The sequence below is a fragment of the Pogoniulus pusillus genome, chromosome 26, assembly GCF_015220805.1.
Source record: "Pogoniulus pusillus isolate bPogPus1 chromosome 26, bPogPus1.pri, whole genome shotgun sequence".
NCBI classification, from domain to species: Eukaryota; Metazoa; Chordata; class Aves; order Piciformes; family Lybiidae; genus Pogoniulus; species Pogoniulus pusillus.
This window is the reverse complement of record NC_087289.1, coordinates 14,831,493-14,847,006: the sequence shown is the minus strand read 5'-3', so window position 1 is coordinate 14,847,006 and position 15,514 is coordinate 14,831,493. Positions and strand designations below refer to the sequence as shown.

General features: G+C 43.8%; 1 protein-coding gene across 2 annotated transcripts; it reads right to left on the bottom strand.

Annotated features, from left to right (window-relative positions):
- Positions 1–519: 519 nt before the first annotated feature.
- Positions 520–14,814, bottom strand: PLEKHB2 (pleckstrin homology domain containing B2). Of its 2 annotated transcripts, none has more exons than XM_064165232.1 (8): positions 14,801–14,814; positions 11,351–11,398; positions 10,554–10,706; positions 9,153–9,255; positions 8,137–8,176; positions 7,370–7,459; positions 6,140–6,254; positions 520–4,606 (listed from the first exon to the last, which is right to left on the bottom strand). In XM_064165232.1, exons 2-8 carry the CDS (start codon positions 11,385–11,387, stop codon positions 4,470–4,472), a joined length of 675 nt encoding a protein of 224 aa, XP_064021302.1. In that variant the 5' UTR covers positions 11,388–11,398; positions 14,801–14,814; the 3' UTR covers positions 520–4,469. The 2 variants fall into 2 exon arrangements, with proteins under 2 accessions (XP_064021302.1, XP_064021303.1); XM_064165233.1 differs by lacking the exon at positions 14,801–14,814 and adding an exon at positions 11,732–11,884.
- Between the last annotated feature and the right edge of the window lie 700 nt (positions 14,815–15,514).

The window sequence follows — 15,514 nt, the reverse complement described above, 5'->3', positions numbered from 1 at the left end:
AACCAGGAGCATTTTTGCCCAGAGCAACATCTGTGCTCCAAGCTGCTTACTGTAATGCTAAACAGTACAAATCTGTTGATTTGGTAACACAATGTCAAATGGTAAATCTGGATCAGCATTCCATATATCTGAGATTAAGCATTTCTGAGCCAAAGCCTTCAACTCTATTAAAAAGAAATAGGCCTTAGTTTTCATCTTGGTGTAGTGGTGTTAGTGCAGAGGTACTTTGCTGATTTCACAGGCTTTACATTATCTTTATTAAATAGTAACTGAGATGACTGAGAGATGTCAGCTCTATCTCCCAACAGCTACAGTTGTCTCAGTTAATTTTTCTACTAAGGAAAGCCACCCTTGTACTTGCTTAGGACAGACTGGAGGTGTTAGGAATTCATCATGGCATTGGTGCTTTGCAAAGGAGACCTCCTGTAAGCTGACTACATGTTTGAAAACTATAAAGCAGTCTACAGACTAAATGAGAAATGTTAAACAAAGGCTAGTAAGCATGTCAAGTCAAACCAATTACACTTAAATATTAATTTTATTGCTAAGGGTTTGCTGTAAATTAATAAGAGAAGGAGGTCATGTAGTAAAAGCAGCAGTAAAGATAGAGAGTGCACAAGAACATGAAAGATCCAGGGGAAGGAAACATTTGCTGCATGCTGCCCTCCATGACTTACACATATATGTCTTAGTCATAGCAAGAGGAGAAAAAGCCACAAACACATCTTAGGAGCAGAAATGTGCCATTTTCTCCTTTACTCAGCTTGCTTAGCTGTTTCCACACCTGTTGAATCTCCACTGAAGAATAAACAAAATGAAGCCAGTGCTGTGTGACAACTAGGATAGCTCCACCTAGACACAGCTCAGACTGTGCTTCAGCATTTGAAATTATGTCTTTGCCAAAAGTCTGTGCAGTTCTCAGTACATTCACACTCCCCACCTCCTCTAGTCCATAAGCCTTTGCCCACTTACTAGCCCCCCATACTCACAGAAAAGAAGCCAATGGCAATGTCTTCACATGTAACTAAGAATCTGGGAGGGAGCCCTGGTCCATTTTTTAAACATAGCCAGACTTGCTCTGTGGGAGCCTGTCTCTGTCTAGCTGTCATAAAGTAACCACTCACAGATGAGCATATAGACTGGTGACCTCTGCTGACATTCACTTCTGAATAGACTGTAACTGCTATAGTACAGATTTAGTCATCCTGAAATGATGGCGCACACTGCAGAGAACAGTGGCACTGCAGTGGCTGTGGTCCTCCCATATAACTGGGCTCCAGGCAGGAAAAGCATGTGCTCGGGTGCTGTGCAGGTAAAACTGGTATCACAGCATCATGAATAGCACCACTTGGAAACAAACACCTGGTTAGGACTGTCATTTCAGTCTGTTTTGAAAATGATCTTGCCACACCCACTGCCTCTTCCCATCACTACGGTATCACCTATCTGCAGAAACTGGTGAGGCAGTCCCTCCAAGACCCAAAATCTACCCAAGCCCTGCTCCCTCAGCTCAAACCAGGATCTACATAAACTGCAGATGTATGAAGTACTGGACAGAGCAGAGAAAGACTACTGAGTCACGACCACGTATCCAGCCACACATTGGTATAGATAAAACCAAACCTTCACTTACCTCCTGGGCAACAGGAGGTACAGCCATGTCTTCAGGAAGCAAAGCGTGTCAGAGAACAGAAGTGGCCATCCCCATGCTGCTGCTTTATGCACCAATAGTTCTATTTCTTGCACTTCTATTTCTGCAGTGAGATCAGAAATGCTAGAAGTCCTTGCAGTAAGATAACTGCTCTCTTGATTTTATATTCTACCACAGTTTAGTATTTTTGCTTTCTACCTTCTCAATGCCTATGCTACTGGGAGTGAAAGGTAGCTCATGCCTTTATGTAAAAGCAGCCTATTGTTATTAGAATGCAACCAGAACCTTCAGCTTTTGTCCCCTTGAGAGGGTAAGGTCATACTTGTTTTAAAAATGGAGACTTATTACAATCTGAATTTTTAAAAATATCATTTCTTGCTTTACATTCAAACCAGGAATGTTTTGCAATCACTACTCTTTATCTTACATATTTCACTTGAAGTAACTGGGGATCTAGATGCAGTCATCACCTGAAAGTGCAACAGATGTGTTCCCTTGCTTGATCCAAACCTGTTCCAAAAATCAAACAAAACAAACCCCACACCAAAACCCAACCAAATACCGACGTACACAATAAAACTCTGAACTTAAAATAAATGACCAGCTGATTCCCTTTGCACTGTTCTTTCATGGTCATTACAAGATTCAAAAGAAATCACAATGCCATTCAGTTGTTTTATTCCCCCCACACTTCACAATCTAAATGTCACACAGAGAGAAGAGGAGATGGAGACATTCTGCAGACTTAACTGTATTGCAAAGCACAAACTAAACAGCATTGCAGATCTGTAATCATCTTCCAGGTTATCTCAAGGCTCAAAAAGGGTAAAAATATTTGTTCACTTAAGTTCCAGTCTCTTTCTGACCTCTAAGAGAACTTCAGTAGTCTATTCCAATTTGCTTTGGTTTGAACTAGCAATGGGAAACTTTTGCATTAGTCCTCTCTTGAACATCCACCAAGTGCTTTCAGTACATACCTCTGGCAGAACACAGCCTTTATTAGTCAGTGATAGGACATGCATGCACATTGGTGTACTGCTCTAAAACAACACTTTCTGAGAGAAGTTTACATTCCACAGATTAGGCCCACTCTTAGTAATGGAGCCAAGATTACATCTGTCTGTTTACTTCTGTTGATTTCAGTTTGTTGTGTTGGTCCTAAGAGTCATAAAATCTTAGTGCTTCCCCTGGCTGCTAGCCAAACTCTTGTCTAAGACCTCTAGTGCTTAAATACATGGGATACAGCCATGAGAATTTTAAGATGGAAAGGTTGAGGCTTAATCTAAATTCATATGGGTGCAAGTTCTCATCTATTTTCATCTCTTCTGACACACATGAAACCCTATGAACCTTAAGGAAATTAACCTACTTCTAAATGAAAACATAACAAAGACTTAACATAGTAGAATGGTATGAATACAGGAAGCTGAAAGGAGTATAAAAATAAGTCCTCTTACTATAAAGAACTCAGGCACCCTGCCTCTTTCACCTGAATAAGCAAGCATGTGCATTTCTTCAGAGCCTTCTTTCCTCTGCCAAGCACAGCTCAGCATAGATTATAACAGGATGAAGTAACAGGCCACATAACACACGTAATGGTTGCACTCCAGGTTACAGTCCACAGCACAGGAACCAGACATTACAAGCAAAGCCAGCCAGGTTCTTTGGAGTGTTTACCTTAAGAAGTTATGGAGGAAAGAAGCTGATATGGGGGAGGAAATGTGCATAGAACAAACCCAAGCTCAGCTTTGCTCAAAACTAGTTGCAAATAACAAAACTGGTTCAGGAAACCTTGGAGGCTAAGAGGCAGTCTATCCTAGCCATAGCAAGGCAGCTGATATCAAAGTGCCTGTGTGCAGGGTCTACTTGTGCTGTTTGTCTCTTCCCTTCTGACTACTACTGCCTGCAGTGGGGTTTTGGTAGGCCAAAGGGGACAAGGACTGTTCAAGATAGTTCTCCTCCTGCAGACTCTGCAGAGTGATAGCAATAATGAACAGAGGCACCAAACAATGGCCTCTTCCTCAGCAATGCAAGTACAGTGTCTGAGATGAGTTTTATACTGACAAAAAAGATCACTTGCAAAGCTAAAGATCCATTACTCCATCTGGCCAGAGAAAAAGGATTCAGGTTAAAGAGAGAGGTGGTACCACAAACATTGGTCTTCCTTACCACTGGTCATTCACATTTCTGGGAGAATAAACAAACTGAGGACTGCTGCCACTTCTTAGTGTTTGCTTATACTTCATCTGGGTGGTGTAAGACATGTATAGGACTCCATCTAAGAAAATACACTGCAGGCAAGTTTGAAAACAAAACAATTTCCAAGCGTGGCAGACTACATGATGCCAAGGAGTTTCTGCTGAGCTATATGTTTGTCCAGGGAATGTTTAGAAGCCAGGCAATGTTTAGAAGCCAGTAGTACATACATACTGATGCAGGACTCCTATAAACCTCCTGTCTGGACTAGATTTTAGGCCCTCTAGAAAATGCAGGTTCTTTCTGCTATCTTTACAATAACAATCTCTTCACAAAGCTAGTGACTGCTATGTTACATTGCTGCCTATATTGACCCCTATCAGTATAAATCCTTTTAACTCCAAATATCAGAATGAATTCAAGAGCAGCACATGCCATCTCCAACCACTTAACTAAAGGGTGCCTTTAAACTCTCCTTAAGACAGTTAAGAATCAGTTATTAAGATGTCACTACTGAAAAATAACTATTGCATTTCTTAAAGTTTAACAGTAAACAACATTGCCAATATATTATTGCACACAATCAAGGTTTTTGGAACTACAAAGGTAAGGAAAGGGTAATCTAGAAAACCCAGAATAGTGATCCCAGAGCCATTCCAGTTGCTGCTCCAGCAAGCATGCCCAGTGCAAGATCTCCATCGCTGTCACGGTAACGCTCGCGAATGATGACATGGTTTGCAGGGGGCTGGCCATAAGGTCCTAGATAATGAGAAATTACTATGAGGAGGGCAAAAGAAATACATATTTTAATACCACAAATTATGATTTCAAAACATGCTTACTCTTTGACCCTTTGACACTATGATGATGTCAGCTACAAAGGTAGAATGCAGCTCTGCTTTTAGACTCATAGAATCAACCAGGTTGGAAGAGACCTCCAAGATCATCCAGTCCAACCTATCCCCCAGCCCTATCCAGTCAACTAGACCATGTCTCAGCCTCCATGTTTACTCAATAAATCTAGGGGCCTAGGAACACTTCTAGCCTTCTAAGAGTTCAATTTCTGGGAGAAAAGCTCATCACAAAGGTAAAACTGATCATCGTTCTGAATTTTGTTAGCCAACAACCTATGAATTACTTGTGTATCATTCCACTTAGTGGATTTAATGCAAGAAATGGGTCTAAAAGGCTTGATTAAGCCTTGAAATTAATGCAAATAATGTAGATCCTCCTCCCAGAAAACATCTTTGGCAGCTCTAGAAGTCAGTTGTTTGTCATGGAACTGTGGATTCAGTACTATACAGTTATTGCCTGTTACTTCAATTCAGCCTTTACATCTCATCTTGATCTGTTGTGTGGTGACAGCTGCTACATTTCTTTTCAGATTAAGATTGGTCCAGTAGTAAGGAATTAACCTAAGGCTCAAGAAATTGCCAACTGACCCTTGCTCTGCAACAGACTTGTACAAGCTCTGCCCGTTGTGTTTTGTGACTTAGCTCTTTCCTGCATGATAGTACTGCTTTCCCTTCCAAATTTCTGAATAGAGACTCTTGTTTGTGGAGCCAGATCAGAAACAAGTACTAAGTTAAATCTTCTAATTTATATTATCCATAGTACTCTACAGCCCCAGTTCTGTAGCATTTGAGCTCTTCTGGCAAAGTTAATCCTAAATTAAGTGACTTAAGATCAAAAGCACATCCTAAAATTTTATTATTTCATTTGTTACTGGGATTGAAAGCTACACAAACCTGAACAGAGCAACAGAAGAGTTTGCAAGGGTAAATGTACTGCCTTATGGCATATGGGGAAGCAACCAATTACAGCCATGCTTTGGGAGTGGATCTACCTTTGAAATTTGCATTAAATTCTGAGGTCACAGTTGGACATCAGTGTTAACATAATTAAGCTAAGTGTAAGAGCAACACGAATCAAAATGCTCCATCAAAGCCCAGAATGGAGTACTGAATCAATCTTGTCCGGGCTCTTCTGCCTTTTCCTTAGAAAACATGCTGCCATCTGTAGTTACAGAGTTCTTTGTCTTTCAACAGGAGTTACAAAGTAATTTAAATGTGTTGGAATCACATTGAAAAGGTTAAATCACTTCATACAAATTCACCTGGTCATTCGTTGTGAAAGGGTAAAAGAGACTTGGTTCCAGTTTCAGGCCAGGTTTATTCCTATCGCTTTGTGTGCAGGAGTGGTAGGTGGCAAAGGATTAACAGAATTAAAGCCAGAAAGACTGACTCGGATAACTTGTGTAGAAAAGTGAAGGATACAACTGATACTGATTACCTTGGTATGGATACTGATAGGGAACAGCATAAGCTTGTCCATTGGAGGCATAGTAGACTTGAGGCCCAGCGGGCGGATATGGACCATTGTACTGATCGTAGCCATAGCCATAAACCTGGTCAAATGAACAATGTCCGTTACAACAGCACTCCTGCTATGTATCTGATAAAGCACTTTGTTCAGCTCTCCTTCATTTCTAATGCAGTCAAAGGTTCACTAAAATATGCAGTCTATACTGATACATTTTCTACTTCCTGAAAAGGCTTCTGAACAGCTGCTTGAAAAAGTAAGTGCTCCTAAGCAGCATTCACTCTCCATCCTTTCTGGATGGTGAATGGCAGAGCCACAGCAGCCTTACCAGCTTCTCCTCTCTGCCCTTATGCCAGCAACAGCTCTCTAAAGAGCTCAGAAGTACCAAGCATGCAGCATTTGATTGCAAGAAACTTCAACCAGCTTTCTTCTAGCACACTGCAAGTAACTGCCAGATTCAGGACAAATGCTCTGTAGCCTCTAGCCTCATGTTTTGGAAGCATTTTGTTCTCCAAAACAGGAGGCCCACTGCTAGTCCTGACAGAGCTCTAAGTGCCATGTCTAGTTGTTAACAATTATTTCTAGCAGTGAAAGGCTGAAGCAGAGCACCTATAGTGCAATGAGTAATTACTAGCCCAAACCATCCTTTTGTGTATCACTGCATGTCAGTCAGAACATCCAGAGATTCCCAGCGTACACTGGTTCAGCCTTAGTGCAGCTCCTCCACAGCAAACAAAGCGTGCATCCAGGAGCTAGAGTGATTGTGTTGCTATGATATCTTGGATACACCAAAATCCTTATGTGTTAAAAGTGACAGCTCAAGTCATTACATGTCATTTTAACACTCCTGATTTTCTATCCATACAGTGCTTACACAATGTGACAGTGTAGTCAGGCCTCCTTATGTTAAAAGCCAGTATTTTTTAGGAACTTCTGCCCTGTCTCTAAAGAGCTTTATTTTCCAAGTTCACTGAGCAGCCATCCCTTTATATACCTTCCAACCAAATCTGCCTCATCCCTTCCAAAGGAAATCCATCCCAAACAGGACTGACAGTAAATTATTAGTGCCTTACTCTCACTCTCTTTTTGAAGAAGCCTTAAAGCTGGGTCTAACTGCGAAACACAGCACTTTGGGAGTACAGTTTGAGTGCTTGAAGGATGGCTACCTCACTTCAAACACTTTGCAACTGCAACTCTTACCTCAGGTGATGGTGTGGCGTAAGCTGTGTAGGGAGGAGGGGCTGAGGAAATGGCTGTCTCATCATACATCACATCAGATCCCATGTAGCCCTAAACACCGTAGAAAGGTAGCAGTTACCACATTTTTCCTACAGACAACCAGTTAAAGAGCACTGCAAGGATTAAAAATAATGACCCCCCCAAAAAGGGAAGAGTAATCTTTAGACATGCTGCATGTTAAGAAAGCAATGAGTACTATATAAAGCTCTTTAAAAAAAACAACAACAACAAATTACTCTGGGGAGCAGACCTGGGAGAACACAAAAGCCTGATCAACCACAGCAAGAAGCAGTGAAATTCCATATCTATGTGCATGTACACACACATGCATACAGCTGCAGGCAAGCCCACTGATTCCTCCCATCATTTCATAGCCTCATTTTTAGAAATTACCCTTTTGTACACCCTTCTGGTTGCAGGTTTAGTTTTTGCTCGCAGCCTTAGTGACCACTTCCCTCACAGACCAACTTCCCAAACATTCACATCCACAGAGAAATCATTCCCTGAAATCATTTGCAGGTGTATTTGTCTAGACCTGGTTGCCAAGAACAACATCTGCTTGTTATCTAAAGGATCATTCTGTCCTCTCCCCACCCACAAGTCTTAGCACCATGCTTACGACTTTTTCTCTAGGACAAAAGGATGCAACATGATTTCAGAGGTAAACTGATAAACCACAGCTGATGTGCTGCTTCTCTGTCAGTATAAAGTCTAGGCAGCACACTTACTGTGTTTGTTCTGGCATCCTGGAGAGCAATTTTCCATGCCCTGCAAAAAAAATGTCATTGTTTAGTGGAACACTGATAGAAATTAATGCTACTTTTTCTTTTTAGCACTATGAAAAAAGCTAAGTTAGCAACTACAGGTACTGCAGGAGCAGTTTAGGATACTGTAGATGTCAAAGCCTAGCGATACACTGAAATGGATGCACAAGGGTGTTACACCAAGATTGAGAAATAATTACTTTTTTAGCAGAGCTGAGAAGGAATCAGGAACACGAGAAGGAATAGAGTCTGTTCTGAAGGTCCTCAGCAGCTAGGTAATATGCTGCCACGCTCAGGATAAGGTAGTAGGAAGAGGTGTCCCACAGTTGCATCTGTGCTGACTAGAGCGTGTGGGTCCTGATGTTGTTACAGGTTAAAGAGAAGGTACCTGTACTTCACACAGATACTCCTATGCCATATGGCTGGGAGCATGCTCAATGCACTGCAGACATTTGGCAAACACTGATGATAGAAATTAAGTATATATAGCTATAGTATATATCTAAGTATATATCTATATACAGTATATATCTAAGTATATATAGCTGTAGTTATCTAAGTATATGTAGCTATATATATATATATAGCTGAGTGTTCACAATAATAGAGTATTCTTCCTTTCACTGCTGACTGGGCTGTCCCTGGGCTATGCAGGGTCATGTACTGTTTGCAGAACAGGGAAAGTGAAAAACAAAATCTGTTCAGCAAGTGTTGCATGTACCACATTAATAGATTCTTTTACTTCTGGAGCAAAAACTTCAGTGTCTGCAATGACTTAACTTGCAGTTAGCTTCCACGAGTGAGACAACTTTTTATAGGAGACCTGTTTTTTGTCACTGGCAGCTGGCTTTTACTTACTTGAAAACTTTAGTAAAATGTGTCTGTGGAACTCTGAAGGAAGGAAAATAATCAGGAAGAGGAAGAAAAAGAAAGGTAAAAGAGGAAGAGGCAGCAAACCCAGTATTTTCTGGCAAACTTACAGGCAGTCATCTGCACTCTCTGCACAGAGGTTGACTGTCTTCCCATCACGGCAAACAATCTGCAGTAAACAGTCTCTCTGTTTTCCTTCTGGAGGCTGGAAATCTGAGATAGAAAAAAGAGACATTACAAAATATCTATAACCACAGTTTCATGATGGCATTTGCAAGAAGGGAGAGTTTATGAAGAACTCCGGAGAAAATAAACAGTTGTGGCTGCTTTCCATGGCATCTGAACAAATTACAGAGTTAAATAACCCATTCTTGCCCTTTCTAGAGTCTGAAAATAAGTAGCTCTGAACATCATTCCCAAGAAAAGCAAGTGGCTTACCACAGAACCAATCCATACTTGGTGGCAGTAAGTACTCTCCAACACTTGTGTCATCAAGTACAGTACTAACAAATGCTCTAAGTGAACTTAGTAATACTCGAAAGATATTCACAGATTCACAGATTGCATTGGGTTGAAAGAGACCCTCAAAGGTCATCTTGTCCAACCTCCCTGCAGTCAGCAGGGACACCTCCAACTAGATTAGGCTGTCCATAGCCACGTCATGTCTGACCTTGAATGTCTGCAAGGATGGGGCCTCAACCACATCCTTGGGCAACTTGCTCCACTATTTTACCACTCTCACTGTAAAGACCTTCCTCCTTATATCCAACCTACATCTACTACCCTCTTGTTCTACGGCTACAAACCCTTTTAAACAGTCCTTCCCCAGCATCCTTGTAGGTCCTCTTCAGATACTGAAATGCAGCTATAAGGTCTCCCTGAAGCCTTCTCTTCTCTAGGCTGAGCAGCTTCAATTCTTTCAGCCTGTCCTCACAGGAGACATACTTCCTCTGATCATCTTTGTGGCCTCCTCTGAACCTACTCTGGCAAGACTTGCTCTCTTGTGCTGGGGGCCCGAGTGCTGGACACAAGTACTCCAGGTGAGGTCTCACCAGAGCAGAGGGGCAGAATCTCCTCTCTTGACCTGTGGTTTCCCATTTCCAGTCCTGCCTCTCCCTCCAGCCAGCACTATAATTACACAATAGTCAGACAAGTCTACTGTGAGCATCTCATCCTCACACGCATGCCTGCCTCCTGCATATATGGCACACTGTCCTCACTGACTTTCCAAAGGAAGTATTGACCCCTGTCATAATCTATCACGTGGTGATACCGTGCCCTGGGTATCTATAAGTGAATGTAGTAGTTGTTTGGGTTGGGGTTGGTTTATTGAAGGGGAAGAAGAGTGGGTAGCAGAGGTGAGGAGCGTAGATTGTTTCTTCTCAACAATGAAGCTACACACTTCTTGGCCACGTTTACTTTTCAAGTAGTGTTGTAAAGGATATACTGGGCAGGTGCTGAAGTTGTAAAAAAATCTCTGAATAGACAAATCCTGAAGGTTTTGTTATTACCTCGACATTCATTCCCCACTCTGAGGTTGATGCAATGGATTCGCATGTGGATTTTGTCTTCGATGTCATGGCGATTTTGATCATCATAGAATATTAAGCGTCCATCAGACCACAGATCAAACCAGTTCTTCTTCCAGCGCCGTAAAATAGTACCTTAAAATCAGAGAATTGCTTTTGAAGGCACATATTGGGAAGTGTTTGCATCCTAGAGTTAATAAAACCAAGAAATGCTTCACAGTTGCCCCAGACATTCTGACGTGCCAAGCAAAATCCTATACTACAGCACACCCACTTCAGGACATGACAGAACTGAGTTCCATGTGTCATCTAGTATTGAAAAGTCACAACTGAGTCTCAGTGCATAACTTGGTGTTTTAGTTCTTACTTGCTGCAAGAACAAGCAGAGGTCATGACTAATTGAAGACGTTAAGTTAAGGTATCAGGTAAAGTCTCCAAGTCTCCACTTATACAGCACTAATTACAGAGCAGCACCTGAAGCTGAATGCCAGTCAGACACCTCAGATAGGGTATATCCTGTTTCCCCCTTGTATACCCAAAAAATCACATGGGAAAGCTGTCAGGACTGCTCATTTTGTGAAGTGTCCTGAAGTTAAAAAAAAAACCCACCAAACAACAACAAAACCCCCAAACAAACCAAGAAAAAAGCCAACATAAACCAACCCACAGAGCTAGAGACACGTTTTAATAAAGACCTGTGAATTACTACATTGCTCTGGTGTTGTCTGAAGAAGTTAGTAACAGTGGTGAGAAAAGGACGTAAAAGAGCCATGACTTACTCTGCCGGAGCAGCCATCCACTCTTCACAAATGCCATTGTTGTGTAATCTAGTGGGTAGAAGAGGAAGGGGAGGTGAAGAAGAGCAGTCAGCAGTATTTCATAATGATATATTAGAAAGAAGTATCTCAAATACAATATCATATATTATCATCATATCTGTACGTACCCAGCTAGTATTGCAGAGAAACACAGTAGATCTCAGCTGAGTATACTCAGTAAGGCACAACTGTCATTCTAGGACTTAACAAACGTGCAATTGCAGCAATCCAGTGTGACTATCAAAGCCCACTTTTAAGTTTAACTGGAAAATGAACAAGCTTCCAGTTACTACTTTTGCAACACAGGGAAGAGCCAATTGGAATGATGGCTTCCTGACTCACCATCGGTTCCTTTTGGAGTTGTTCTCGTGACATTAGCTGTGTTTCCTCTGTTCTGCAGGCTCAAGTTACTAAATGCCTTCACTCTTCTATCTCCCTTCTCTGTACTTCCTCTTCTGTTTTTTCATTTACTAGCTCAAAGTCCACCCAAAACAAAAGCTGAAACAGTTTAATCTCAAACAGGAAGAAGAAAGCTGGTTTTATGACTTGTATTTCTTCAAAGTAGCTCCCCCTGTCACTAGCTCCCTCCAAGATGAACTGAGATAAGTAAAAGTTAAGTCTGCAAAGTGAGATTCTTGTTTCTCGTCAACTTTTCAGTGAGGTTTGAAATGGCAGGGGAAGGACTCCACATTAAAATCATCACATTAATCACTTGGCCATTGCATTGTTTCATGAATGTGCTACAGAAAAGAGATCAGCACAGGACATATTGGAGGATGAGGTTTTATTTTATACCATAATAGCATTCTGACTGTTGTTCTAAAAATGGGTTAATAAAGCTACAAGTATCTGGATACAACTGAACTAGGAAAGCAAGAACAGATGCATTTTAAGCCTCCCTTGGGAAGGCTGCCTTTTTCAGAAACTATTTGTGGGGCTGGAAAGCCAACACGAGGGACTTAAACCTACATTCTACCTGTAGCAACATAAGAGGGGGAAAAGGTGGCACAGTAGATTCAATAAACAGAGGAACTCCTCCCAGACAAGGAAGTGTGTTGAAAGCTGGGAGGGAGGAAGAGAATAGAGTTTCGGTATCTTCTACTAAAACACCAAGTTAGTAGCATCCACTTATTTTCTGATAATGTGTATATGCCATTTACAGGATACTACTTGTAGCTTTGTCCTCTTCACAGAACTCGGCAAACCCACAAGGCTATAGCCAGCAGGACTTCATCCTGAAGGAATGCCACATTCAACACAGGCTTGGGCGTGAAGGTAAGAACCACCTGCAGGTACATTTTAAACTCTAAGATAAACGTCCTACTCTTGTCTTTTGTAATAGCTCACTGAGAAAGCACACGTTTAGCTGGTAACTCACTGAAAGGGGGTGTTAAACTGCTATCCTGCTTTAATGCTGGCCCACCCAGTCCTGCTCTGAGGTCTAAAGGTACTGTAGTCACTTGCCTACAGAGAAAGCTCTCCAGAAACAGAGGCAAATTTATTCTTCCAAAGTAACAAAGCAATACAAAGGATCTGGGCCTTATTCTCTCACCACCCTAGTATATGCTTCTCTGCCCCTAGATTCTCCTTTACAAGGAAACAGTCTCCTTGCTCTTTGTTTTGACAGAAATGGTCTCTCCATTGTTGCTTCCATCTCTTCCTACTAGTTTGCCTACTACAGAGAAATTGGCTTATGTTTCCAGAGGCCTTTTAGTAGACAAAAAGCCAATACAGAACTTGAGTGAACTTCTGTTGCAAGTGCTAGATTAGGCCACTGAATAGTTGTTTCTGCCTTTAAACTTACTGTTACACAACAGCATAATTAGATTTAACTTGGACATATAAAAGGGAAGAAGTGAAGAAAAAAACAGCCTGTGAGTACAGAGTGGCTCACATTCAAAGTCTCACATTACAGAATGTCTCGGTTTATCTAGGGCTACAACAGCAACACAGGCTTCAGCAGCTGTAAAGCACTTTGCCTGTAATCCCAGTAATCTCAGATGTAGCAACCACATTTTCCCAACACAGAAAAAAGCCTTCAGCTCTAGATAGACAGCAAGGAATCACACAGATCAATCTGCCAGCACTTAAGTAGGAGGTGCAAAACCACTTAGATACTCTTCTCTGTTCCTTTTTAAGCACAAGCACTCACTCAAAGCCCTATACAGTATTCACACATTACCTTTAAAAGGGTATTTGCAGAGCTAGAAGATAGCCTGGCAAGATCAATTGCAACTATTATTTGCTTGTCAAACCAGCTCAGTGCAAACTACCATGGAAGATGGGATTTGAACAAAGATAAATCAGTTTATCACAAACCTCAACAGTTCCTTAGTGACTGAAATCTATATATAGTAGAACCCTAAACTGAAGATAAGGGTAAATGCAGAAAAAAAGCTAGGGCTATTCCTCTCTGCTCTCTGGAACAGCAGCCTAAGGGCTTTTTCACTGACTATCGTGTGGAATACCCAACAGCCAATTTCAGTTCACCTCCTGTTCTCAAACACAACTGGCTGGTAGGAAAAGCAAACCTTAATGCAAATGAAGTGTTTCTAGCTGCACCTTGGAATTCCCCAAGCAATTCTGATTAATGCAGTCAAGCTGGCAGTGGACCCGATTCTGTAGTCCATGGAGGTGAATGGGGCTCGGCCACACAGACCTAACTATAAAGCTGGTCCCAGGTAACACCTGTCACTTTATGCTCAACACTCCAGGTGAAGGAAAAAAACAAGCTCAAAGGAGCGATTAAATATCACCTTGTCAGACTCCCTCCCCTTAAAACCACCTTTCCTGGTTTTGGAACTTTCTGTACTACGTGCAGGTCTTTTTCACGTCTGATTTACTCTTCACTAGCGACTGCCCAGTCCTACCGAGACATGGGGCTTTGGGTTCACAAGGGGCGGTGTGGATAATCTCCGTCCGTTTTCCCTCTGCCACCGAGGCGGACAGCTCCACCCGGGCTGCTCCCAGGGCAGGCTGGCCACGGGCCCCGTCTCGCCGCCCCTCCCCGCCGTGTCGCGGCCAGGTCGCCCGCAGCTCCGCGCCCCACCCCCGCCCGGCCGCTCGCTCGCTCCTTCCTGCTCGACCGACGCCGGCCGTCACGCAGAGGCCGCCAAGCCCTGCCCTCAAAGCTCCGTCTCGTCTTCCGCGAACCCGGCAGCCGGGCCGGCAGAAGGGGCGCTGCCGGCGCGCCCCTGCAAAGCCTCTTCGGCCCTGGCAGCTGCGGGCCCGCTGACTGTGCCGGCCCCAGCCTGCTGCGCGGCCCCGCTGACCTTAGCGCGGCTGGCGCCGGCCGGGCCGCGCCTGCCGCCGCACGGAGCTGTGCCCTGGCCCCCGCGACCACCGCGGTCCCCTCTTAGCCCTTTCCGCCGCCCCCGGTGCGCAGGCGGTAGCGGGCCTCGTAGTACCTACCTACCGCCGCCGGCCCCGCTCCGCCAGCGGCCAGCGCCAGCCCCCTGCTGACGTCAGCTCGCCGCGCTGCGCCGCCCCGGCCCCGGTGCCCGCACGGCCTGGCCTGCGCCGCCGCCCAGCCGCGGCCTGCCAGGGCGCGGTGCGTTTGCCGTCAGTGTCTGGGGGGGAAGTACTGCGGCTCGGGTCCCGCCGAAGGGAGGCTGTGGTGCGGGACAGTGACCCAGTTAGTGCCCGCGGCTTCCAGAGGAACACAGCCTCGCCGTCCTGCGGCCCAGGTTAGTAGTCTGTGACTCAGTGTCAGCCCCAGAACGCTATGACACGTTTCTTCCTTCCTTAGCTGACGGAAATGAGGGGCATTTTCTTGTGTCGTGTCCTGGAACTGCGACAGAGAACAGCAGTCATTTTGCACAAGCAGCCACAGGAATTCACACAATCAGTCAGGGTTGGAAGGGAGCACAAGGATCAGCCAGTTCCAACCCCCCTGCCATGCCCAGGGACACCCTACCCTAGAGCAGGCTGCCCACAGCCTCATCCAGCCTGGCCTTAAACACCTCCAGCCATGGGGCCTCAACCACCTCCCTGGGCAACCCAGTCTGGGCTCTCACCACTCTCATGCTCAACAACTTCCTCCTCACGTCCAGCCTGAATCTCCTCACCTCCAGCTTTGCTCCATTCCCCCCAGTCCTGGCACTCCCTGACAGCCTAAAAAGTCCC